At 38.0% G+C, this 24,124-nt stretch overlaps 2 protein-coding genes across 3 annotated transcripts; one reads left to right on the top strand and one right to left on the bottom strand.

Moving 5' to 3' along the window:
- Window positions 1-147: 147 nt before the first annotated feature.
- On the top strand, window positions 148-8,610 carry mindy4 (MINDY lysine 48 deubiquitinase 4). 2 transcript variants are annotated; one of them, XM_044362331.1, is made up of 18 exons: window positions 148-507; window positions 941-1,060; window positions 1,142-1,365; window positions 1,456-1,729; window positions 1,826-2,097; window positions 2,228-2,286; window positions 2,398-2,507; window positions 2,606-2,722; window positions 2,847-2,938; window positions 3,146-3,247; window positions 3,563-3,626; window positions 4,251-4,316; window positions 4,423-4,490; window positions 4,604-4,667; window positions 5,123-5,284; window positions 6,749-6,929; window positions 7,272-7,350; window positions 7,573-8,610. In XM_044362331.1, the coding sequence occupies exons 1-18, from the start codon at window positions 448-450 to the stop codon at window positions 7,619-7,621; spliced, it is 2,163 nt and encodes a 720-aa protein (XP_044218266.1). In that variant the 5' UTR covers window positions 148-447; the 3' UTR covers window positions 7,622-8,610. The 2 variants fall into 2 exon arrangements, with proteins under 2 accessions (XP_044218266.1, XP_044218267.1); XM_044362332.1 differs by lacking the exons at window positions 7,272-7,350; window positions 7,573-8,610 and having other exon boundaries at window positions 6,753-6,846.
- Window positions 8,611-12,441: 3,831 nt separating this feature from the next.
- Window positions 12,442-23,882, bottom strand: alkal1 (ALK and LTK ligand 1). The gene is made up of 7 exons (XM_044362533.1): window positions 23,423-23,882; window positions 23,037-23,310; window positions 22,429-22,711; window positions 19,325-19,378; window positions 18,558-18,641; window positions 16,558-16,631; window positions 12,442-12,966 (listed from the first exon to the last, which is right to left on the bottom strand). The coding sequence occupies exons 3-6, from the start codon at window positions 22,697-22,699 to the stop codon at window positions 16,567-16,569; spliced, it is 474 nt and encodes a 157-aa protein (XP_044218468.1). The 5' UTR covers window positions 22,700-22,711; window positions 23,037-23,310; window positions 23,423-23,882; the 3' UTR covers window positions 12,442-12,966; window positions 16,558-16,566.
- Window positions 23,883-24,124: the final 242 nt, after the last annotated feature.

Here is a 24,124-nt window from a genome sequence, read left to right on the forward strand (position 1 = left end):
TCGGGAAGACCCGCCTTACTCTGCCTCTGATTGGCTAGTTCTCGTTGCCTTCGTTGCTTAGATTGGTTAGGTTAGGTAAGAATATCAAGGTCAAAGCCAATCAGAAGCAGAGTAGGGGCGGGCCTTCGCAGAATGCGGGTGGGAAGAAATAACGCGAGTGAGCGTTCATTGGAAAGAACAGGCCGCCATATTTGTAACAGCGGAGCGACTGCTGTCACCATGGAAACACGCGTTGCCGAACAACAACTCTGAGAGAAACGCCGTTTCACTAATCTGTAGCACATATGGACGGCCTCTGACAGGTCCCACGGACTGTCAGCTCAATGTAAATCTGTGCAATCTGTGGCGCAGCACATCCCTCAGTTTTGTGTTAGCTAGACAATTCGCAAAAAAGAGCTTCGTGTTGGTTATCTATATCAGAGGAAAGCCATAGAAGCAGCCAACATCATGGCCGTTTCAGTTGAAGAGGTTTCTGCGTCCCTTGTACGGGAATATCTGAGTAGAAAGGTAAGTTACCAAACGCCAGGTAGTGAACGGGCTCAGTGCAGGACACATCGGTCCTATGGCTGTGGACTACAAACCGCTAACAAAGCTATGAAGCTACGTTAGCCTCCGTCCAGCTATGCTAAAGAGTTTATTCTGGTGTTTCACCAAAATCTGTGACTCGTCATATTCTGTGCCACAACAGAATCAACTATAAAACCAGTTTTTGCGGACACAAATGCTAAAGTGTGTTACACTATCTAATTATAATAGGCTTTAACTTAGGTAGGGTGAGGGACACATTGTTACAGCCGTTACCATCATTCATACTATCAATCAAAGTGTGTGACCATGGTAAAAGCTTTTGCTGTTGCATTATGGGTTAACTTTCTTGCCACAGACTCTTGCATGTCACAGAATAAGGTGCAACACTGGTCCTGTTGATATTGATGTGCAGGGACTCAAGAGGACGATTACCTGTATGGATGAGGAGCATCCCCGCACAGTTTCCAGTATTAACAACAGATCACACTTGAGGCAGATTCTACACATGGAGGGTCTCTATAGAAAGAATAAGGTAAGTCTTGCAGCTGAAAGTTGGCTGCTGTGCAAGCAGATAACAACATCTAAAGTTTAGCTGACTTCTCTGTCATCGCAGGTTCAGAATTCGCCCCTGAAAACATTACTGGAGATTATTGTAAAGCATCACGTTGAAGGCCTTAAAGATGACAAGATGACCTGCAACAAAGGTGATCCCCTGCAGTCTGCCTTAATTGTCAACTCGACTGCTAATTCACCTGCAATAACGCCATCAGAGACGGATGACACAAAGACAGAACATAGCACAGAACTCTTTGTTACTAGCAATCCCATCAAATTAAGGTATTTCAAAAGCAACTTTTTGACTTTAATTTATGCTGTTTGAATATTAGAAAACAGGTTTGAGTTTATATGGGATTATCTCTCTCATAGGTCACACATCAAGGGACCTCGCCCTAATGTACCTACAGGTACATTAGTATTTCCTGAGTCGGATGGACTCTCCACCCATACTCAAAAAGGTATCTGGATTTGTGACTCACGGGACCAAAAAGGCCAATCTCTGAGGGCTTCCCTCCAGGACAATGACAGCTTAATCAGGAGAGAACCAGAAAAAAAAACTTCCATCACTGAGAGCATCCAAAGGAGCAGAAGCAATCGAATTACACGTGGCATGATGGCTGGACCAATAGCCAGCACATCCCAGGTAGCAATCAATTAAATGTTGTATTTAATTCTGATGCACTTAATAAGCCCACCTCATATTATTCTCTTCTTCCTTTACTGATGTTTTTCCCTGTAGGAGACAAACAAAAAAAGGCAGAGTCGAAGGGTAGAAGTACCTCAGCCGCTGCTCAGAAAAGAAGAAGAATACAGGCAGTTGAAGGATGGACTTTTAGTGACTGGCCTACAGCAAAAAGCTGTAAACTGTACAAAAAGCTCAGAAAGCTGCCTAACTGAAATGAGCTCAACAGACCACGTAGGAGGGAGACGGGAGACATGGAGTGCACCAGAGGGAGTGCAGAGTGAAAACAGCTTTGAAAAAGTGGGACAAGACATGCTGAAGACAAGAAAGTAAATAGCTTTAAGCTGCCAATAGTAATGTGTCTGTCGCAATGTCATGTTTTAATACTGTTGAAACAATTTTCTCACTGATTTCAGAGTTTTGTTGATAATTTTATTCATGCTGTGTCCTTTTTCTAAGAGTAAAGACTTTGACCTGGCCAAGTGTAGCTGATTTGGATGTGTCTGAGATGGTGTTAGGTAAGTGTGTGTGTGTGTGTGTGTAGTGCTGCAGGAATAGCAAAAGGGACCTTGCCTTTTTTGACACTGGCTTGATTTGTCAAAGCTGATGGTGTGTTAATCGATTCCTAGATGACATTGACGACGATGACGATTTGCGAGAATTCTCCAAAGTGTCCTTTCAGAGAACTGTCACAGAGCGGAGTTATGCAGGCCGTCTGATGGACCAACACACTGCCATGGTTGGTGATATACCCCACAGTTTCTTTCTAAATGTTGGGCACTGTTTCTGTGGTTGCCTTTGATTTTCTGTTTGCTTTCTGTTTTTGTTTTTCTCCAGGAATTGAAAGCGGTTCTCCTCGGTTCTTGCCTAAATTGTTTCAGTGTTGAGTGGAGGAATCAGGGTTTCACATTCTCAGAAACGCATGAGTTGAGATATGGAATTGTGCAGAAAAAGGTTGTCTTAACTGGGCCACTGTGCTAAAATTCAGTAATGTGGAACACTGATTGTCATAATTTATTGAACTGTGGTATAATGCTTTATGTTCTTATATATTCTTCTTTGTGTATTTATTTTCTAGGGTGGTCCTTGTGGAGTTTTGGCATCCGTTCAAGCTTTTGTTCTAAAGAAACTGCTGTTTGAAAACATTGAAAGTAGTAATACAGGCCTTCTGTACGTTACCTTTCAGTTCAGAGCTTTCCTCCATAATATTAATCTCTGTGTGCCCTCTTGCAATCACTTGCATGCTTTTTACAGCCATTAAGTCACATCAAGGAATGCTTTGTAGCCACTGTTAAGTATTGACATCTGCGTTTTGGTATTTACTGTATTATTACCCCAGGCGACCTGTTTTTCACTCAAACGCCACTTTGTTCTCAGGAGGTTAAGACCTTCCAACACCACCAGGAGAAAGTGTCTTGTTTCAGCTGTAGCTGAAATCCTGTGGAGGGCTGGGGAGGAAAAACAAGCCACAATTGCAGTGTAAGATTGTACTTTTATCCACTTAATCCTCTTCAACGCAGAACCTCATTACTGGTGTTTAACTAGGTCGTATGCATGTGAATATGTGGCTCAGATGTCGGGGTGGTGGAGCATGTCAATGTCATATGAGCAACCTCCATCATAACTGATTTGGTAAACTGGGCTCACATCAACTCCAGAAGTCAAAAGTTCAATTCAGATGTCCCACCACCATCCCAGTCTATGTCTAATGTCTGGTAAATCTGCTGTCACCAAGGATCATTGATTTTAACAATTGTGGGTTTTTTTTTTTTGTCACATCTATTTTTAAAACAGAAGTTCAGGACGAAATCATTTCACCCCAACTGGAAACTACAAATCGGAAGGAGTCTTTGAAAAGGTATAGACATGCTACTGTGTACATACCTGCTGAATCTACATAGTGAAGTCACAGAAAAGTCAACTGAGTAGAATTTGTAAATATATTGGATGCAGCAGCATATTGGTAATTAGGTGCATACCTAAATTATCATCAGCATATTCTAACTACGTCCAACAAACATTCCTCAACAATGCTTAGTTGCAACTAATGATTATTTTCACTATCGATGAAACTGTCAATTATTTTCTTAATTAATCAATGAGTTGTTTGATCTATAAAATGTCAGAAAATGGTGAAAAATTCATTAATTTTCTGTCAGTCGACCAATTGATTAATTGACTAATTGTTGCAGCTTTTCTTTAATGAGACATTTTTATTGGGTTAAATTTGTGGAATATTACTATGTCTAAAATGGTATTGTAGAAGATTTGTAGCCATATTTGGATGTGCAGAATCACATTGCACATTTGGAATTAATTAAATAATTGTGTAATAAAGTGTAGCTGTTTCAAATATTTACAAAATTAACCTTTTACTTTAAATATTTAACTTATCAGTCTTGATACTGCGTGTAGATTGATCTTAATTTACAAGAAGCTACTTGCACTGCTAAGGAATTTTAATGAACTCCTTTTGTTTTAGATAACATGTTTCACTGTGGATAACAGGAAGGACCTACAGTTGCTTCTGGAGCAGCATATTGAGCAGGTGAGAGATTTAAGTGTCAACTTCCTCACTTGTCATTTTGCCTGTCAAATGTACAACTTTGAACTTTTTTGAACTCCACTCTAAATGATCTGTATTGTTTCCACAGTTTGAGACTGGGGTGTTAGGATGCCTATTGCTGACCATATCTGCTGTTCTCTCTCGATCTGTTGAAAAGTATGTAGAGCCTTTTTTAGGACTATGACTGAACAAGATGGAGAAAAATCACTATTAACGAGAAGAAGAAACATCACCTTTATTGTGATTTCTTTTCATTCTTCCTTCCTTAGAGTAAAAGAGGACATGGACGTGCCCACCACCACGCTCATCGGAGCCCATGGCTACTGCACTCAGGTTTGACATCAAATGGTTTTATGAAGGCTGAGTATTGACTTGTGATTCATAGTGACGAATTTGATACGAATAATAAAGGTACAGGAATTTCTCTGGACGAGATTAACATTCAGCATGTTAAAATAGTCAGTGGTTATGTAAAAGCCATCAGTCTGCTCGTATTTCTCTGTTTTTAGTAATAGTGTTTAACAGCTACCTCACACATGTCAGCTTCATGAGTGAACAAACAACTCTCCAGTCAACAACTGCAAATAATTGTCACAGAAAAAAACAACCAAACACTTAAAAATACACTGTAAACAAGTAACACAATTGCATGTGAGACTTAAGAGTATGGGTATGGTACAACAAACACAAAATGGACAGTAAGCATTGCAATATTATTTATTGTTACTACTGTAAGGACAAAATATATTCTGGTACTAACACTGACTTTCTGTGATTGTGTTCACCAGGAGCTGGTCAACCTGTTGCTCTGTGGCCGAGCAGTTTCTAATGTCTTTGACGATGACATGGAGTTGGATTCAGGCAATGGCAACACAACCCTGCTCAAGGGAATCAAAGGTCACTGTGACGTTGGCCTGCTGTCCTTGTTTGAACATTATAACATCTGTAAGGTGAGCGGCATCGCTGGCTGACTCTCTGGTCACCCTGCCACTGACAAACCAGATACTAGTCAGATTCAAGTGAAAACATAAAGACCTAAGAGGGCGTTCTTTACTGTAAATATGGGCAGAGATGCTGTGCCATCAGCAGCAGATGTGCTCATAATCAAAGCAAATAAGACTATTATGGAATTTATATGATAGTTAACAACACATACACTGCCTGAAAATGTTAACTTCGAAGTGGTTCACACAAACACACGAGAAACATGTGGCTCCCTGGTTATCTCAAGCAGTAGCATAGTAACACATTAAATTGACCAGGTGAAGTGAAATGTAATTATAGGGTCACACCATCAAAGGTGTAATTTCCACTAGTGATGGGGGGGCGGGGGGTAGTGTTCCCTTTACCTTTTTATGATCTTATTTTTGTTCCCCCCACTTTTACAGTGTCAATTTAATTCAGTTTCAGTCTCTAAACATTGTCCTCTTACTGTCCAGCTGACAAAATCCAGTTTGGAGGAGCTCTGAGATGATTACAATGTTAATATTGCTCAGTATTGTTGTTGGGTCACAGCAGTTGAGCTTTTCAAGCAGCAATGAGTGATTTACTGATTCTTTTTGCCCTTGATTTCACTTCTCAGGCAACATACAGCCTGCTCTACCTTCTTGGTAGAAGTTGTTGGGGCTGTATGCAGCCTGAGAGAAAGACTGCAGACACTTATCCAGAACCCACAAAAAGTCCTGCCATCATTGCATTTTTGGGTAAAACAATAATTTAGCCTGTGTTTATTTACAGATAATTCTCCCCAAAAAATACCAGAACTGATCATCAATTGAAGATAATTTAGTAAAGTCTGTGCTTTTAAAGACGGAAATACAACAAGTATTTATTGAGTTTGACATCAGAAATTGTAGTTTGAATTTTTTGTCAACTGTTTTATAACATTATTTCACACAGTATCTGGTCTAAAGAAATTATTAGTGATTATAGGTGTTACACGTTAATAATGCAGCAACTTATGTAGCATTTTTCTTTTGTGTATTATTATTATTATTATTATTATTATTATTATTATTATTATTATTATTATTATTATTATTATTATTATTATTATTGTTATTATTATTATTATAGAAAGTGTGATAACCAAGTTCATTAGTTTGTTTTTGGCCTGATATATATGGATGACCTCATATTTATATAAATTTATTTTGACATGTGAATATGTTTTAATGAGGAACACGGCGTATTAAAGAATATCTAAGACTCTTGCCTCCAGGAAATAGTGATTAATCGCGGATTATGTCTCCCAGTATCCTTTATCACACTGAAATACAGACTTACTCCAGCAAATGTGTACTCTGTGACTTAATGAAGCTATTAGACTGATATAACAAAAGTGTTTGTATGATTGTAGCTTACAGGGTAACAGACTACTTTGCTCTGTCGTGTTCTATTTTCTTCTATATAAGGTAGGAGCTTACCTGAAGACTCCCCTTTACCCCATTTGGGTGGTGTGCAGTGAAAGCCACTTCAGCGTGCTGTTTGGCCTGCAGAGGGAGCTGTTGACCAATCAGGACAAGGGTCTGGAGTTTGACCTCTACTATTACGACGGACTGGCCAACCAACAGGAGGAGATCCGCCTCACTGTCTGTATGTAACATCACTTGATCTGGTCATCTTTGTTTTGAGCTGCAGTCACATTGCGCAAGTCCTTTCTTTGATCATTATGTTCCTTATAATCCCCTCCTGCTGTGAATGACTGCCCAGAAAATTTCCAGATTCCACTCTGATAAGACATGAAATATCTATATTAGCTGCTGATATAACATGATGTTTTTATTCATTTCTTGTTTTCATGTCAGTCTGAATTATGGCTCCTGGCTCCTTGTTTTATGAATGTTTAGTAACTTTGCTTTTGCACAAATTGTACTTTCCTCTGAATATGAATGTCTGTTAAATGCCTAAAATGAAATGAAGTGTTTGTATTTTAAGCTGTTGGCAAATCCGTGGTGAGTTGTCAAGATGTCGACACTGATCTCATTCCTCCTGTGGATCACTGCATCCGAACAAGGTAAGTATCTCTTGGCATTTCCAAGGCACCCACCGATTTACACACACAGACATGCACAGTAATGTCTGCCAATTCTGAAAAGAGCCAAAAAATGCATTGATAGCTGTTTTCATACTATGAAGATAGATTAAAGTTGCAAAGGATCATATAGTATTTAACTGGTTGAGCACTAAATGCCTTAAACTGTTTGTTTGTTTGTTTGTTTGTTTGTTTTTCTTTCAGGTGGAAAGATGCATTTGTGAATTGGAATGACACAGAGCCTATTCTCTGAATAACGGGATGGTTTCATGATATTTGTTAGGACCATTAACTGACAATAGACATTTTGCATCACCAATGCAGATATTTTTTTACATATGTACATGTTACTTATGTTTTTGGTTTTCTTCACATTATATTAAATTCTCATTTATCCGTATAGTTCAGCAGTATTAGTGAGACACAGTGTTGGACAAAGTTAATTTTGTTCTGCCTTTAATTTACATGACCTGATCATTACTTTGATTAAAACATGCAGCTGGAAACTGGAATGTGACATATTGTATCTGCCATAAAGCCTAATGCTGTCACATACAAAATGATACGGTTTAGCAATAAGCAAAAGGTAAGTTTTTCTTGAAGTGTGTGTGAACATGAACAGGTTTGAATGGAAACTCTTAAATTTGTTGCTGGTGAAATGTAAATGGTTGTATTGACCACAGTGGCCTTTTTCTACTTTACCTGTACTTTATACATATAGATATATATCACAGATTGTTGTCTACATTTTACAGTAAATTAATATGATTTCCCTGCTTATTAGAAATGAGATTAAAATTAAGATGTGATATTTGAATCATGGAAACCATTGAAAACGGCTAAAGAAAGATAAATGTGCGTCCATAAATATTTTCACACCATGTCTTAACAGATTTTTACGTTACTTATAATCTTGTTTTACAGTTTAATTTTGAAATAGCCAAAAATCAAACAGCCTTTTATTACATGTGCACTCTTCAAATGAGTTGATCTGTTAAGTTGTACTGTTTTTGTTTTCATTGCTCCAATTATAATTCAGATACATTGTTGGGAGATTGGATTGAATACATTTCGGCTGGTGTGTGTTTGTGTGCGTCAAAGAGAGACGTGATGATAAAGGGCCCAGATACTGTATGTGTGACACTCAGTAGTACACTCGATTGCTTATAATTGTCTTGATGAATTTTCACTATTGACAGACCTCTCATCTGGAACAGATAATAAAATAATTCAATACCTCAACTGTCTCACACAATGATGATTGTTTTGCATCTCTTCATTGCTGTGGCTCCAGAAACACTTCTGTTGTAAACAACACAGCATACTCTGCCAGGATGTTTCACTTGAAAATAGAAGTGCTTCTGCAACCATCTTTTTTAGTTTGCAGAGACAAAAATGAATGCAATTTTCTTTAGAAAACAATGTTTTCTTACAACTGATTACAGTCACTGAGGATGGTGTTACATTGTAGCTAAATTACCTTTATGTTTTATCTTTAGCAAACCTTTGTTTTAAAGCTGTTAAACTGTCAGCTGAATGTAAATGAAGCACCAGTTACCAGTTGCTGTTTGTTAACTTATTTAAAACATACATTACTGAATGATGGATACAACAGATACATTTATACATTACTAAAAAACATCACTGTACCTGATGGTATGGATAGTAAAAAAAGTTAAGTATTTTCATAAAAAATACTTAATTTACTGCACTGTGCATTTGATAAAACAACATGTAATTTTTTACAGATTTTTCCAAATAAAACAAACTCGAAACTAATGATGAATTAACTCTTAACTATGTCACATATCAGGGTGAATAAACAGACTCAGCTGAAAGATGCCTTGCAGTTAATCAGTGTGTTTAGTATTAGCCGTGGCAGGCGTCAGCGCAAACACAGTGTGGGGCGTGCAGAGGGGGTGGCAGGGAGACCTGTGCCAACACCTCCAGCACATGGGATCAAAGACACTGCAGCTGGCGCACAAATAGAGATGCAGCAATTCACTTTCCATCAAACTGTCTTGTGCAACATGGACAACAGTTCGTATTATATCGCGGGAGGTGCAGCGGATGGGTCAAATAATCCAAACCATCTTGGCAATGGAAGAATAGAAGCTGCTTTCTCGATTAAATCTGTCAAAGTCACTCAGATCCATGATATTTCCATTTTGGAACGAAGGAAATGCTGGAGAAGAGCTTACTGTCTGTGATGATGACTATTCATTCATCTTTCAACTGTCAAATTCCTAATGGCGGCTGTATTGTTTGAATGTATATTATTGGTGACTCATGTAGGGATTTATGCTTTCTACAAAAGACATACGAAGAGCCATGAATTAATCATGAAGTGAATCAATGAGCCCTTTACAACAATTTTACAGCCATCAAGGCTACTGCAGTCACTATAAATAAGGTGGTTTGCTTGAATGAGGCCTTGGGGCCTAAGAAATTGGATTAAAGTGTTTACTTTTGCCACAAAATTCTTCTGCGCATGGGGGTGGAGTTTGATATGTACGTCATAAAGAACCATGTTTAGGTTTTAGGTTATATTCTAGTCATAATCTTCCTTGAAAAGTTGTCGTGAGAACTATTTTAGTAAGTGCTAAAGGGGTGACCAAATTACAAATGTGTGTATAATTTCAAAGCTGATTAAAGACGAGCATCAGGACAATCCATTCACTTGGTATGAACTCAGAACTGGGACTTACTTAAATGGTCCAAAGTCTGCTGCGAGCCTGGTGTCACGCTAAATCCAAATTACAGCCCCCTCATACAGAATAAAGGGTAATAAAGCTAATCTGCAATTATCTGTCTCTTCAATCTGTTTCAAAGAATACAAAAAGTGGCTCCTGGTTAAAACATTAAGATGTCTCTTCTGAGTTTTAGTGCAGCAGGGTGCAGTCTGACAGGCAGGAAATGGTGCGGCTTTGGTCTCTATTTACTATTTATTGTGCCAGCATTTCTCAGAGGTACCAGAGGAGGGATTTGGTGCTTGTGTGTAATTGTGTTAGAGCCCTCCCACATGCTGTCCCCAGTGCATCTTCTGTCTCCTCTCCTAATCTGCGCTGTTTGTCTCCAGATAAGTGATATCCTCCTCAGATTACGATCCAGTGTCGCTGCCCTGCCCACCCGGAGGGAAAGGGATCCCTAGTGCATCCCCATGAGGTGCAAGCTGTATTTTTAGCTGTCTAATCCTTTTATAGCTCGAACAGAAAACATCACCCACTTTCCGTTAATTGCAGGTAATCATGATTCAATATGCCAGAGAAGAGGCACCTCAGTTTATCTTTGGTGTTTAAAATTATTATTTGGTTTAGCAGGTTTGACAGTATTCAGGACTTTGATGGAGCATACATTTCAAAGCTGGACTCTTCTGATCCTGAGGAAACTGTGATTTGTGGAAGAGAGGAAATCACACATTTTATGGCCCTTTCAGAACAAGGCTATCTCATATCACGCTGGAAACACTTCATGGATTGAAATCACAATCACACTGACAGGATCTGCACACCTAAAGAAAACACATTTTTTGAATGCAACTTCAGTTCACAACGTTTTGAACAGACAGTTTCTGTGGATGACTTTTTAATGATCACGCAGCAAGCCAAACTTTGTTGAATAATGCATGACCCAATGTAACAAACCGTTCCTGCTGAGTCTGTAGAGACACGCTGGCGTGAGAACTGAGCTGTTGTAATCTTTGGCTTAGCGTATGTTTTCCTCAGATCCTACTCTATCAGCATCCCTATGTGTGCGTGGCTCAATATTTATTTCACTACCCAAATAATAACAGCAGACAATCACCGTAACTATTCCCCGGGCACATATCTCAGTACAAGATGATACAACATTACAAGAAGAAGATGTTTGTTTTGTCAGGACTTTGTAGCGTTCTGTTACTGTAGGGGTAGGTAATTTAAACTTCCTGCAGAAATACACAATGATCAATGACCTTCATCTACCATTAAAAAGTCACTGTGAGGAACTGACAGCTTTGCTTGTTTTAAATTCTCATACGTAGTGTTTGCTATTTTCCATTTATGAAGCCTAAAACGCAAACAAGCAGGATCTTTTGAGAGAAAATAAACACTTTTTTTTTGTCTAGCAGGAAGACAAGTCAAGTTGGACAATATGTTCACCGTGTATCAGATTTCTGCCAGTTTACTCAACCGTGTAACAAGTGGTTTGAGGGTTGAGGTCTGTAAGGTGCAGGCACACTTCATCAATGGATTATGATGATGATCAGGAACAAGAAATAGTTACGCTTCTTCAAATGCATTAGTCAGCTGTACAAGAAACTCCTGCCAAAGCAATTTTCCAGGCCTTTCAAAAGGCAAATAAACGCTCTCAAGAAGGACATAACACTAAGATTATACGCTTATATTAAAATATAACTGCACAATTTAGATAACCTCCATAGAAAACTACAAACATTAAAAAGGCCTTGCACATGTGATTACTTAGGGAGTCTGCTAAGCTTTTGCTGGTCTTATCCAAAGTATATTTGGTTCTTTTGAGCTTGAATTGCTCAACATGATGTCGAGTCCAAGAGTCCAAGATATCTGACAGCTATGATTGAGTGTGTGATTGCCAGAGACAAACACAAAAATCTGCCAGAAATTTTGCAATGAACTCTAGTTCGAGAGGGGAATTCATTGCTGGTAACACCTGCTCAGAGCTGGCAAGGACCGAACAGTCTGCTGCATTAAGGTGCTGAAACTGAAATAGAAATGTTCAAGCCAGAAAGGGAAGAAAAAAGTTTTCCCACTACAGCAGGTTCATAATCAAATCCAGTTTTGTTCACTGTTATTTTGCAAATTTAATTGAGACAGAACTGTGCATTTTTCAAAGACTCCAAAGACTGTAAAGACTGAAATGAGTGTTGGGTTGCCATCAAAAGACCTCACACACTTAAAATTTTTTCAATAATAAGTAGTCCACTCCCATGAGCTTCATTTGCAGTCACACCCATGACATCACCTGCCTCTACAGGGCTGATCCAGCTGTCTTTACATTCGCCCTCATTCCACTCATCTCCAATAATAGCAAAATGTGCTCTGCTTCAATATTCTTTATTGTTCAATACTGCAGTGCATTATCACAACTGTTGTCATTCCATATGTTCTCATTGTCAGCAATCACTCAAGTGCCAAATAAAATGAAATGAAGACAATGACGGACGGTGACAAATCTTGGGCCAAGGTGGGCCGGTTTCAGAATATAATATCAGCATATTAGTGGAAGAGGAATTCATATATAAGGAGGGGAAAGAAAAAAAAGCTTCCTCTCCATTAGATAGAACTTTTATAAACAAAATAATCAGATTTCGAATGATTGTGACACATTATATACATACCCTTTCAATAAATAGGTGTATTTAATATTAAATTAATGTCTCCTTAAAAACATATACAGGTACATTGAAATAAAAAGCAAATCCATTCAAAACAACCAACAATGTCCATCAGCATTTTCAGTAATGACAACAAGAACAACAAAAATAGAAACACTATAAACACAACAATGTTCATATGACTGCTGTGGATTTGAAGGCACTTCCTTGGCAACACATTGATCCCTCTTCCATTATTTTGGGACCTGAAATGAAATTTAAAAAAAACTTGATTAGAGTTAAACATGTTCAGTTCACTCTAAAAGCTGCATTTCTTCTGTCCAGTATTTGCAAAGACACATCTTGACATCTCAGCCTTTCTGAGGAAGTCGTGTTGTCAGCTAAAGAGGGTCATTACTGGCCTGCCATTACTGGCATTCCTCGATGTTATGTCTAAGCTCATTCAGAAATTATTAGGATGATTAAATAATGAATCACTTAATACGCCTTCAAAAGCCCCCCAATTGTGATATACGTTTGTCAGATTTCTCAGAACAGTGCAGACAGGATCTTATTATCTGATTCACTTGAGAAACTGAATACCTGAGAATGTGTCAGCCTCTTCAATTTTCTAATCACAAGAATTCCTATACCACGAAAAACTAAAATGAACTGAAATAGCCACTTGTGTGGATGAACTCCTTTGGAGCAATCACTCACCAGCTAGACCTACAGTAATTGCATCCACTGAGAGCACAGGCTTTAGGACTAGACTGCAGTGAACGCATCAGACCTGCTGTCATCAAAGATCACCTTAACAAAGGGCTGACTATGACTATGTCCAAAATTACTCCAATGACGATAGTCTGACTTTTTCCTTTGTCTTGGAAGTAGCTATGTTTGGATTTGGTGTGTTTAAGGTTAGCGTAAGAAGCATCTAAAAGTGTGTCTGACAATTACAACTGATTCATAAGAAAACAACCCTGTCCATCGCGTTCTAGTTCTCTCATTTTGCCCTCAAACTGTGCATTACTTATTATGAAGTGTTCTCATTTCAGATCCACCTAAAGATATGTATAACGTTTATAAAATTCTGTAGGATTGTTGTTCATGGGGAAAGAACAAAATAATCAGTTGGATGACATGGCAATGGGAGTGGGTTTTTTTTCTAAACCTGGAGCAGTTTTGCAAGGGAATGTAGTTTTTTACAAACTTACATAATGAAATCATTAAAGAACAAATGTATCTTTTGATCTATGACTGTCCCAGGAATATGAGCTGTATTAAAACTGATCATCACATCTGGCTTAACATTGCACGTGCACCCATTCATGAATAACAACTACAAGTCAACCAATAGCATAACAGTAGGCCAGCAGCTAATTTAATTTGCAGATACAATAACAGTTGAAATGGTGTTTAAAGTGATACTATGACACCATGCAAACTATTTCTAATATGGCATATTTTCAGTGAATGACTGAAAACTGAGCTTACTTAGTGTACAATATAAAAAGAAACATATTCATAGTTTTGTTAGAAATGCTTACCCTAGTTTTCCTAATTTACCAGCAGGTACTAGTGTCGATCCCTTTTTGAACCCACAACCCACTATGATGGGCATAATCTCTGTTTTGTATAGTCTCATCTATCTATAAATCCTTTCTCACTGCACACTATTAGAATGCTATGGGAGGATGATTTAAATTGCAGATGATGTATGGGTTGAACGTTTGCGGTGGGTTCACTCCACCTCCATCTCCGCTAGGCACGGGTTGCTTCAATGTAAAGTTCTTCGCTGCTATTGCTTAACTAAGGTTAGAAAGTCAAGAATGTATGATGTTTATGTTGATCCTGTCTGTGAGAGATCAGGGGTAGCTGGTCATCAATCTCCAGCTACCCATATCCATATGTTTTGGACATGCCCCTCTCTGCATAACTTTTGGTTGGAAATATTCAATACAATCTCACTTCTGTCTCTGTCAAACCATCTGCAGTCTCTGCCTTATACACGCCTGCAATATACAATCATATGAAGAACTTTATAGCTTTTGTAACTCTTTTGACCAGATGCCTGATTCTTGTCAAGTGGAAATCCCCCGCTCCACCTACCCATCACTATGGATTAGAAATATCCTCTACTTTGTTAATATGGAAAAAATTAGGTGTACACTGAGAGGATCGTCCGCTAGTTTAAAGAAGGCATGGGGACCATTTTTTGGATATGCTGATAAACTATCATTTACTACCATCCCAGACTGAAAAAGTCTCCATTCTCAACATTCCTTCCTGATTTATTGAAATGATTCACTTTGTGTTTTATTGTTGCGTACTCCACATATGTGTAAGTGTATGTGTACACACACTTAGATGTCTACTTTTACATTCACCATGTAAAAGTATAATTTCTTACTTCTCATAAGTTACCAAATCTGTTTGTTTTGCTTGTTTGTTATATTTTTCTTTTCTTTCTTTTTTTCCTTTTCTTTGTTTTGTTAACTTTCTCACACTGGTGCTCTGTTTTTTTTCTTTCTCTGTTCGTCTGTTTGGTAATTACTTCAAGCCTCATTTGAAACTCAGTGTACTTCTGTTATCTGTTATCTGTCTGGTTACTCAAGTAGTAAATAAGGGTTTTTTTTTTTTTAAAAAAAAGAAACATATTCATCAGGAGGGATATGTAAGTCCTATCAATTTAAAGTTCTTCCCAGTGATTAAAGAATCTGTGATGTTCTCCTTTAAAGGATAGGTTTACAATTTTTCATGTCAGGTTCCCATATGAACACAGAAAGCTTGCTGTAATGATTCATTCTGTTCATACTTACCATTAGAAGATACTGCAAAGATACTTAAGTGATGGGGGACAAAATTCACAGTCCCTGTTTTGTGGAAGAATGTATTTAAAAGTGTAAAAAATTATCTGAAGCTTATATGAGGCTTCAGTAGTCTGAGTTAGTGGATATCTGTCGCATTTACAGTCTTTTTTGCATAAAATTCTCTCTTTGTGTGGTGGAAGGATAGCAACAAATAGAGGAAATTTGGCACTAAAAAAACTGGATGTCAAAAAATGTGTACTTGAATTGACTAATTTGGACAGCTGAAGCCTTATGTTTGCTTAAGATAAACTTTTAGATATATTGTTGCACAGAAGGAGGGCTGCGGATTTAGTCTTCCATCACTTACATTGAAAGCGCATAAGGAAGGGATCTTTTACTGGCCCCATTTGGGCACTTGAATATTGTTTTAAGACAGACAAGAAAAATTGTTAAACCTACCCTTTATGGTTCTTGAAGCAGAATCCTGAAAACACACATCACAGTCTCCTTTACTTAATAAGTTAAATGTTGTAATATAATTGTTGTTATCATGATGTCAGAAAATGAGTGTGTGAAATCTGTTTCTCTCTTTATCATCGTTGCTCTCCTACCTGTGGTGAAATGTAATTGTGTGCAACTTCAGCCACCCAGGACTGACCTTAAAAATATTAAAGTTAAATACATAAGAACCTCCCTCTGACAGGAAAGTGTTTCAGTGTGTCTAAGACCAAGAAATACTATGTTCTTGAAGCATACAAATGTTGGACAGATGCACTACAGATACGTTTCTCATTATGTGAACATCAGTTTTCTTCAGTTGCACATCAGACACAAATTAGAATAAACCTAACCAAGAGCAACAAAAAAATTCCTCCGCACCATGCTTAAGACACAAAATGTAAAAAAGAAATGTATGCATTTAAAATGACTATGTCTATCTTAATTAACCATTTTACTTGGACATATGGTGACATGGAATCAGTGTAATCATGTTTGGAAAGCAGACTGAACCCCACCCACGAAGACAAAATCCCTTCTACTCACACGCAATATCTACGATTGCATGCAGAGTGGACTCATTGCTAATCTTGTTAGCAATCTTGCACATCTTTTGTAATCTGGAAAAAGAAGACAACAGAAAAATAGCCATTAATATGATGATATCATACCACCCTCCAGTTTTTGCAATTAAAACCCTAAAACATAATGACTCTCACTAAACAGCTGGATTCTTAAAAATTGGAAGCAAATGAAATTAAAAACAAATGAAACATAACAATGAAATAAAAAAAAAAAGTTTCAAATTCTGCTATAAACTCTAATACAGGTCAGGTGTTTTGAACTCTGATGCATTAAAAATCATGCAAATGTAACAGTGTTTTCAAAATAGTCATGTACTGACACTCTTTTAACCACAGAATGTAGTAAATATTACTCCTTACATAATGCAATCAATCATAGTAAAAACAAAACAAATAAAATTATTTTCATACCAATAAAAAAGACATAAGAGGCAGTATTGACGTCAGAGGTGTTGCAATATGTTAATTCCTGACAGGCCATTTAAAGTTGTAATGTTCCTTTAACAAAATAGCATTTATAGTACTCAATCAATCATGTTTTCCAATATCACCACCAGTAAAATTAGCATGAGAAATGAACCATAGATGTTGCATTCAACAATACTCTGCGTCATCTCAGTCCAACAGACAGACAAATGATTCCTGTTTGTGACTCAGTTGCCATCTATATGTCTCCATGTCTGGCCTAAACTAACAACTGTATATCACAACATGTCATCTATTCAGTGCTTTAAGTCTGTCTTGATGCTTACTAGACTGCATATGTGATGCAAAAGGCAATGCAAAAAAAGAGGAGCTTCATTGTCTGATTTACTCTGTGTACAATTATGGGAAAAGTAGCTGAACAGATATCCATCTGTAATGAGTGAAATTATTCTCTGATGCCTGCTTGACGTCATCTTCTTGAGTCTCAAATGCAAACATCCAAGAAGAAAGGATTGATTCCTCCATTTGCAAAGTGAAGTTACGGCTCTAGTTGCCTCTTTATCAGTGGTTCCCAACCTGGGCCCTTCAAGGAGTCGCAGGATAAATCTGGGGGGTCATGATTTAATTAACAAACCTTTTTAAAAAGGATTCTGCTGCACAAATTATGTTTATCTTTTCAGACTTTTCTTTAATCTTTTTTTTTTATTGAAATACTAGATAGGTTTACACCTTTGTGATTCTAAAAACTGTTCTGAGAAGGAAATATTCCTCTTCGGTTGAACTGCTTGCAAACCATAGACATATGTAACATGTTACAAGGCCAAGGAGTCAAGTGCACATTGCTTCACTTTAAAGAGTTATATGCCAAAAAGGTTGGGAACCATTGTTCTATATAATGAACAATCAGAGATGATCCATTTAGAAGAAGTTTTCAGCCTGTCAAATTCTGGACAGCATTAAAACCAGCCCATGTACAAATTTTATAGTGTAGAACATTAAACAGCAAATCAAAGGCATTTTCCTTGATATAAGGGTAGTTTGAAGCCCCTAAAAAATAGGTTTGAAGTATTTCTCTATAACCTTGAATACTAATGACTAAATATTCTACATTCAAAGTTAAAGATGAGGGCAAAAACATAGTAGTTATCATTTATTAAGATATTAACACTCAAAGCTCTAATCTGTTTCATAAGGACAGTGTGGCTGTGGTTTGATCAGATTTTGTAGACAGCAATGACAAACAACTCGCCAACTGCCATCAGATTTTGATTTAAGTATTGCTAAATCCTGATTGGTAGTGAAGAATGCGACGTCAACCTTTTTTTAACTATTCGATGCCCACTTCAAGGAGAGCACAAAAAATAAAACAAACGAAAAATAAAAACAGCACAGAGAAATCTTTCAATTGAAATAATCTAAATTCTTGGAATTTTTTTTTTCCCGTGTAAGAGCACATCAGTCATAGTAAGAGGCTAATGAATCAGACATTGAGCACATTATAAAAAGAGAAAAATGACAGGAGAAATGCATACATACATGCTGGTCTTGAGCAGTCCCTTGTGTTGTGATAAAGTCTATGAAAATGTGTTCTGCATTCCGACGAGAACTTGACTGGTCCTGCTTAATAGAAAAGGTCTCATCAGGCAAAATGACAAGTATTTCAAGAGCTTCATTATTTCCTCTTTATCCAATAAGGTAGTATAGTAATGCCTAAGCCCACAGTGAGTTTTTGTAAGTAATCGTCAGAAAGGAGGCACATCACAAAGTGAAAGTGAACAGTGCACTACCACAGTCATGGTTAGGAGTCAGGGTTCAACTGGACTTAGTGAACAGTGGAATGGAGTCTTCAATTATAATCACCTCACTAAGAGTTTCTGCACTAACATTTAAGCTTCCAGATTTTCACACCAATAATGAAGTCTACTCATAGGTTCTGAGACAAATAATCAGCTTAACCTCGCACTGCCTTCAACTTAATTCTGTCGGCTTCAGACCATGTGCTGTTTCTCTGCACTATCGCTCTACAGCTAAGCCAGACAACCCTCTCCTGACCCACAACAACGCCAGCGTTCATGAAGCTTTCTATGAGTTAACCATACTGTATGTTACAGGGATGAAAACGATTTTCTCAACGGGGCAACACAATAAATTTACAGTCAAAAGTGGGAAAAGTGCCAACTATGCTAGAAAAGATCTGTTTGCCAGATCAAATAGTTTTGCAATGTCTGGAAAGACAGCAGTGAGCTGTAATCAAGGCTGCAACTTTGCACTCAGGATGTTGTCTTTGATGGCAATTTTCTTACCTGTGAAATGCTGAATGAATTTGCCTTTCATGTTTACATCTCGAGGGACAATTTCTGCAAAAGAAAATCACTGTTAGCTTGTCAAGCATGAAACTTGCCAACAGTTATACAGTAATGATGATGAAAATGGCCGTCAGTCACCCTCCCCTGCATCTATCATGCATCAAACTTTGTGATGCAGAAATAACCAAACTTCTCCACTTTAACAAGACTCTACAGCCATGCTAGCAGCTCTGTGAGGCTGTACTTAGGCAAAGAAGTGCTTTGAGCTAAATGCTAATGTCAGCATGGTAACATGCCCACAATGGCAAAGCTAACATGCTGATGCAAAGCAGGTATGATGTTTACCATTTTCACCATCTTAGTTTAGCATGTTAACAGGCTAAAATCAGCTAAAAAGGCACAGCTGAGGCTGATGGGAATATGATTAGTTTTGCTGGTATTTGGTCATAAACCAAAGTATTGCACAAATTAAAAATGGTGCTAGAGGAGCACCAAAGTGATTATAATTCATTCTGAGATGAGGGAACACAAATGTCTGTTACAAATTTCATGGCAACCCATTCAATAGTTTCACATTTTCTCTAAACCACAAATGTCAACCTCATGGTGGCACTAGATGAAAGGTCAGAGGATCACCAAAGTAATTAGGATTCATGAATATATGTGCAAAATTTAATGGCAATTCATCTGAGACTTGTTGAAATATTTCAGACTGGGCCAAAGTGTTGGATCGACCAACAGACTGACATAGAGCCATCCACATAGTTCAGATCATACATGATTATAGGGATCAAGATAATTCTACTGCATTTGTTGCATTCATTTTATACAAACATAATTTCTGCTAACACTATTCTAAATTAACATTATCCATTGAATCTCATTAACAACTGTGCAGCAAATCTAGTATTTCTATGATGTTTCCACACCTTCACATTATTCTTTAAGGAGATCTGGTGTCAGAATATTGTGGAGACAAGAACCCCCCTTTCTACTCAGTGTTCAAATAGACAGGTGTCTTTTAACACACTGGCCAAGCTAACAAGATAAAGAGATTATTGTATGGTAGTTTAATGCTCATCAGAATAAGTCCATGCCAGTAATCACTGGGGTAACATTATGTTAGCCCCCAGACCCAGGAACATGTAATGCTGTAAAAGCATGTAATTGTAGTAGCAGAATGAAAAACCATTTAGTAAATTTGTATGCTAGTGCAGGAAGCCTTTTAAAGTCCAAACATACAAAATAAAAATTGAATTAAAACAGCTTGATTGACACTAATTACAAGAATAAGCACACCTCTATATTTTAGGATTATAAAGAGAGTTATGGAACATAAGAGCCAACTGTGCCATCAAGACAAAACGCAGATGTGAAGATTGAAAATGACATCAAGGATTACACAAAGCCACTGTGGTTTGAGGCCTGTGAATTCCCTGGGTATTAATAAATGCATGTCAACAAGGATAAAATAGCTGCCAGTGTAAAGCTTATTTCTTGGGCCATACATAAAAAAAGAGAAACCATAACAGATAAAGCCAGTTATACAATAAATGTGTTCCCTTACATTACGTCTGTCTTACCATAGCTGTCATTTTGATGACACAGCCGTGGCTTTTGAGGAAACACACAGGGACAACTATAGGGTGAATACATCACTGGGGTTTACAGATGTTTCTCCTTCCTCCTCGTTGTGTTAAAAACGTCTATCCTTGCGTGACCATGGATCTTTGGTAGTGTCACACGCACCAGTTGCTAATATGCTGCTTTTAATAACCTCAAAAGATAAATTCCATCCAGTCAGTGGTCTGAGAAAGGTACTTTTCCAATTGCATAAGCTGGGGCTGAGACTCTGAGCTGTGTGATGTCTGTGCAACATCTTTGAAACATGATCTAATTGATAGTGATGGGAGAGAGAATCTGAAAATAAACAACACATTATGTTCACTCGGCACTTAATAAACTCCCATTGTACATACCAATAAAGGCATAATCCTAGACTATGGTCAATGTTAACTTTGTCTATTGCAGCAATAAAAACAGTTACCATAGATAAAAAGGATTTTCTTGATACGTTTTCTTCATTTTACTCTGACTTAGGCAAACATTATGGCTTGGATCTTCAGATAATTGAAGAGATATGTGTCAAAGATTTTCTTAAATGGCTAAATTCCAGTTTGCACATATTACTTTATTTAAGTCAATAAAGGCAAAGCAGAACCAAGCACATTCTCACTTGTCAGAGACCTCAGATATCTCAAAACAACAACTTACTTCATTGAATGTTGATTTCTTTATAAAAGATTTAGAATCTAAAATTGGCAATATGCCTAGGGCTGTACAGATAAAGTAACTGCATTATCTGTATGGAGTCTCCTAATATAGTCTCATCATTTCATAATAAAGTCAAAAGGAATGTTTGAGTAACAGTGACTGTGATGCAGCGCTGTTTGTTACATGAAAATGACAAAAGACAAGCAGTTTCTCTGCTGCGTCGGATTTTTCTTACAGAGATGCTTTCTGGGACGTCATAGTGTGTTTTTGTGTGAGTGAGGTGGTCATCATTCATGTTTAAGATTCCACAATGACTCATCCTGAATGAATCATTCACAAGTTTGGCCCGACGATGCTCCTCCTACATGAATTCATAGCACCTATCCACCTCTCCGTCCGTCAGTCAATCACAGTTTGAATGAGGAAGTGATATGTCAGTGACAAGTGGTGCAAAGTGGGCAAACTGGGAGAAACTGGTATCTTAGCGATGAGAGAAAACCAAGTGTGGTAAACACAACCTCTTTGTCCTACATGAGCATATCTGCATTACATCCATTATGTAACCACTTTAAATGGAGTTGGACATAGAAATCTGGACGCTGAGTGTTTTAAGCGTATACTTGCCAAATATCATTATGGATGAGCATTTTACTTTCCATATTTCTTGAATTAACAAGATGCATAAATTAACTTCCATTCAGTCCAACTGAATAAAGCTCCTAAATAAGTTGTACAGCACAGACCAGACCTATGACAGCTGTCTCCCATGGTAAAATGGGGATTATGCTTTCATCATCAGGACCTAAAAATAAATCTTATCAGCTTACCTATGAGTCTACTGTTATCCAGCCTAGGAACATAGAAAGGCTTTTCACGGGAGGAGAACTTCATGTCTTGTGCTGAAGTGAAGAGTCCACTGCTACAGCGCCTGGAAACGGGTTTGTCCTGTTGCTGGCTGTCTTTGATAACCTGTAAGATTAGATCCAACAGGGTCCTTCTCTCTTTCTGCTTGACCTCCTTGCTGTCCATGCACTGGCCCGAGGTGATGAGCAGAAAGAAGATAGTCAACAGTATGTGCCATTTCCTCTCCACCTGCATGACTTCACTTGTCTGAAAACATAAGCAAATAAATTGTGTTACACAGAGGTTACATGTTTTATATTAAGTCAATCAATTATTTCTAAGAAAGAAAGACAGCTGTGCACTTTGCATTATACCTAACCTCGACAGATATATCAGCATTGCTTGCCATTAGAAATTATTCACATCCCTTAAAATTACTCAACAAAATCCATGTCAGGGGTAACATACATAGACTCTAACAGAGGAATAAATTACCAGAAATGTTGTGGTGCGGTCCACTTTAAGCAAACGCGCATGTTTCCTAGTGAATCACAAAGGAAAACAAATGTAGTTAATCAAACTTTACACTTACTAGTTAAGGAGTTAAAGATGCTTATGTCCCGTAGAGTGGACACAGTTGTCTTCAGCAAATTCTTCCAGGCGTTGTCTGCGTTCCGATAGGAGAGAGAGAACAGCCAGCAGATTGTGCTCACCACCGTCTTTCTTGAAATAATGCGTCCCTATTTATACGAGGAGCCACCTTCTTGAAGGTAATACAATCGATTTCGAGTGGGTGGTAAAGCAATGTTGACATCTTTGGTGCAATTTCTTCCAGTGGCATTCGCTCACTTTGGCACGCGCCCCTCCTTTACGCACCAAAACATCATTAGTTGTAGTTTTACAGGACAAGTCAACACCAAAGAAAAATCTCCCTTTTCAAGACAGAGTAACTGTTTAACATCTAAAAAAGAGACCCACTGAAATTTCCATTGAAGAAATGAACGACCAAGACCGTGGCGCGGCAGCGCGCAAACAGCAGTTTTCCCAAATGGAGCAACTTGTTGGATGTTGGATGCAGAGAAGAGACGAATCTGTGGGCCTGTAAGCTTCTAGCTGACCTGTCAGCGTGTCGATGTTTTTGTTCACCGATGTCCAAGTCTTGTGACCGCCTAAGCGCTGCAGAGAATGCGCCTCCAGGAGCAGCCATCCGGCTGTGTTCCAGCCTTATTGAATAAAAGTCTATAATTCTGATCCAGCTTTTAAAACTTATGAAATTCGAGAGTATCTTTGAAAATGTATTTGAAAAAGAGTGGAAAAAGTTAGTGGACTGCTGGCGCACTGTTTTAAATATGAGCCCCCATATGAAGTCACACAAACAGTAGTTGCAGTGTAATGTAAATGAGTGTCATAATTAGTTACGCAATAAGTCTGATTCAAGATTGGTTCATATTTTCATCTTTCCCTTAGTGGGAATTTAATTGGCCACGCCCCCTTTATATCTGTCGAGATGTAGACGGGCACTGGGAGCTATAAACCGCATTTTGCACTTTGTATGTATATATATTATAAGAAAAAAAAAGCATCTTTACTGACCATCTTCATAGTTAAAAGTGTCCAAAGTGAGTCCAAATGAATGACGTCATCTAGCGGTGTCTCACTTGTTGCGCAAAACGGTGATGT

The sequence above is a fragment of the Thunnus albacares genome, chromosome 9 (assembly GCF_914725855.1).
Source record: "Thunnus albacares chromosome 9, fThuAlb1.1, whole genome shotgun sequence".
Classification (NCBI taxonomy): Eukaryota; Metazoa; Chordata; class Actinopteri; order Scombriformes; family Scombridae; genus Thunnus; species Thunnus albacares.

Coding starts and splice junctions, on each gene's coding strand:
- alkal1 (XM_044362533.1), bottom strand. CDS start 22,699: ATGCAGGTGGAGAGGAAATGGCACATACTGTTGACTATCTTCTTTCTG. Junction 19,379..22,428: donor GGATAACAGTAGACTCATAG/GTAAGCTGATAA, acceptor TTTCTTTTGCAG/AAATTGTCCCTCGAGATGTA. Junction 16,632..18,557: donor GGACTGCTCAAGACCAGCAT/GTATGTATGCAT, acceptor TTCTTTTTCCAG/ATTACAAAAGATGTGCAAGA.
- mindy4 (XM_044362331.1), top strand. CDS start 448: ATGGCCGTTTCAGTTGAAGAGGTTTCTGCGTCCCTTGTACGGGAATAT. Junction 2,508..2,605: donor TGGACCAACACACTGCCATG/GTTGGTGATATA, acceptor GTTTTTCTCCAG/GAATTGAAAGCGGTTCTCCT. Junction 4,491..4,603: donor CTCTCTCGATCTGTTGAAAA/GTATGTAGAGCC, acceptor TTCCTTCCTTAG/AGTAAAAGAGGACATGGACG.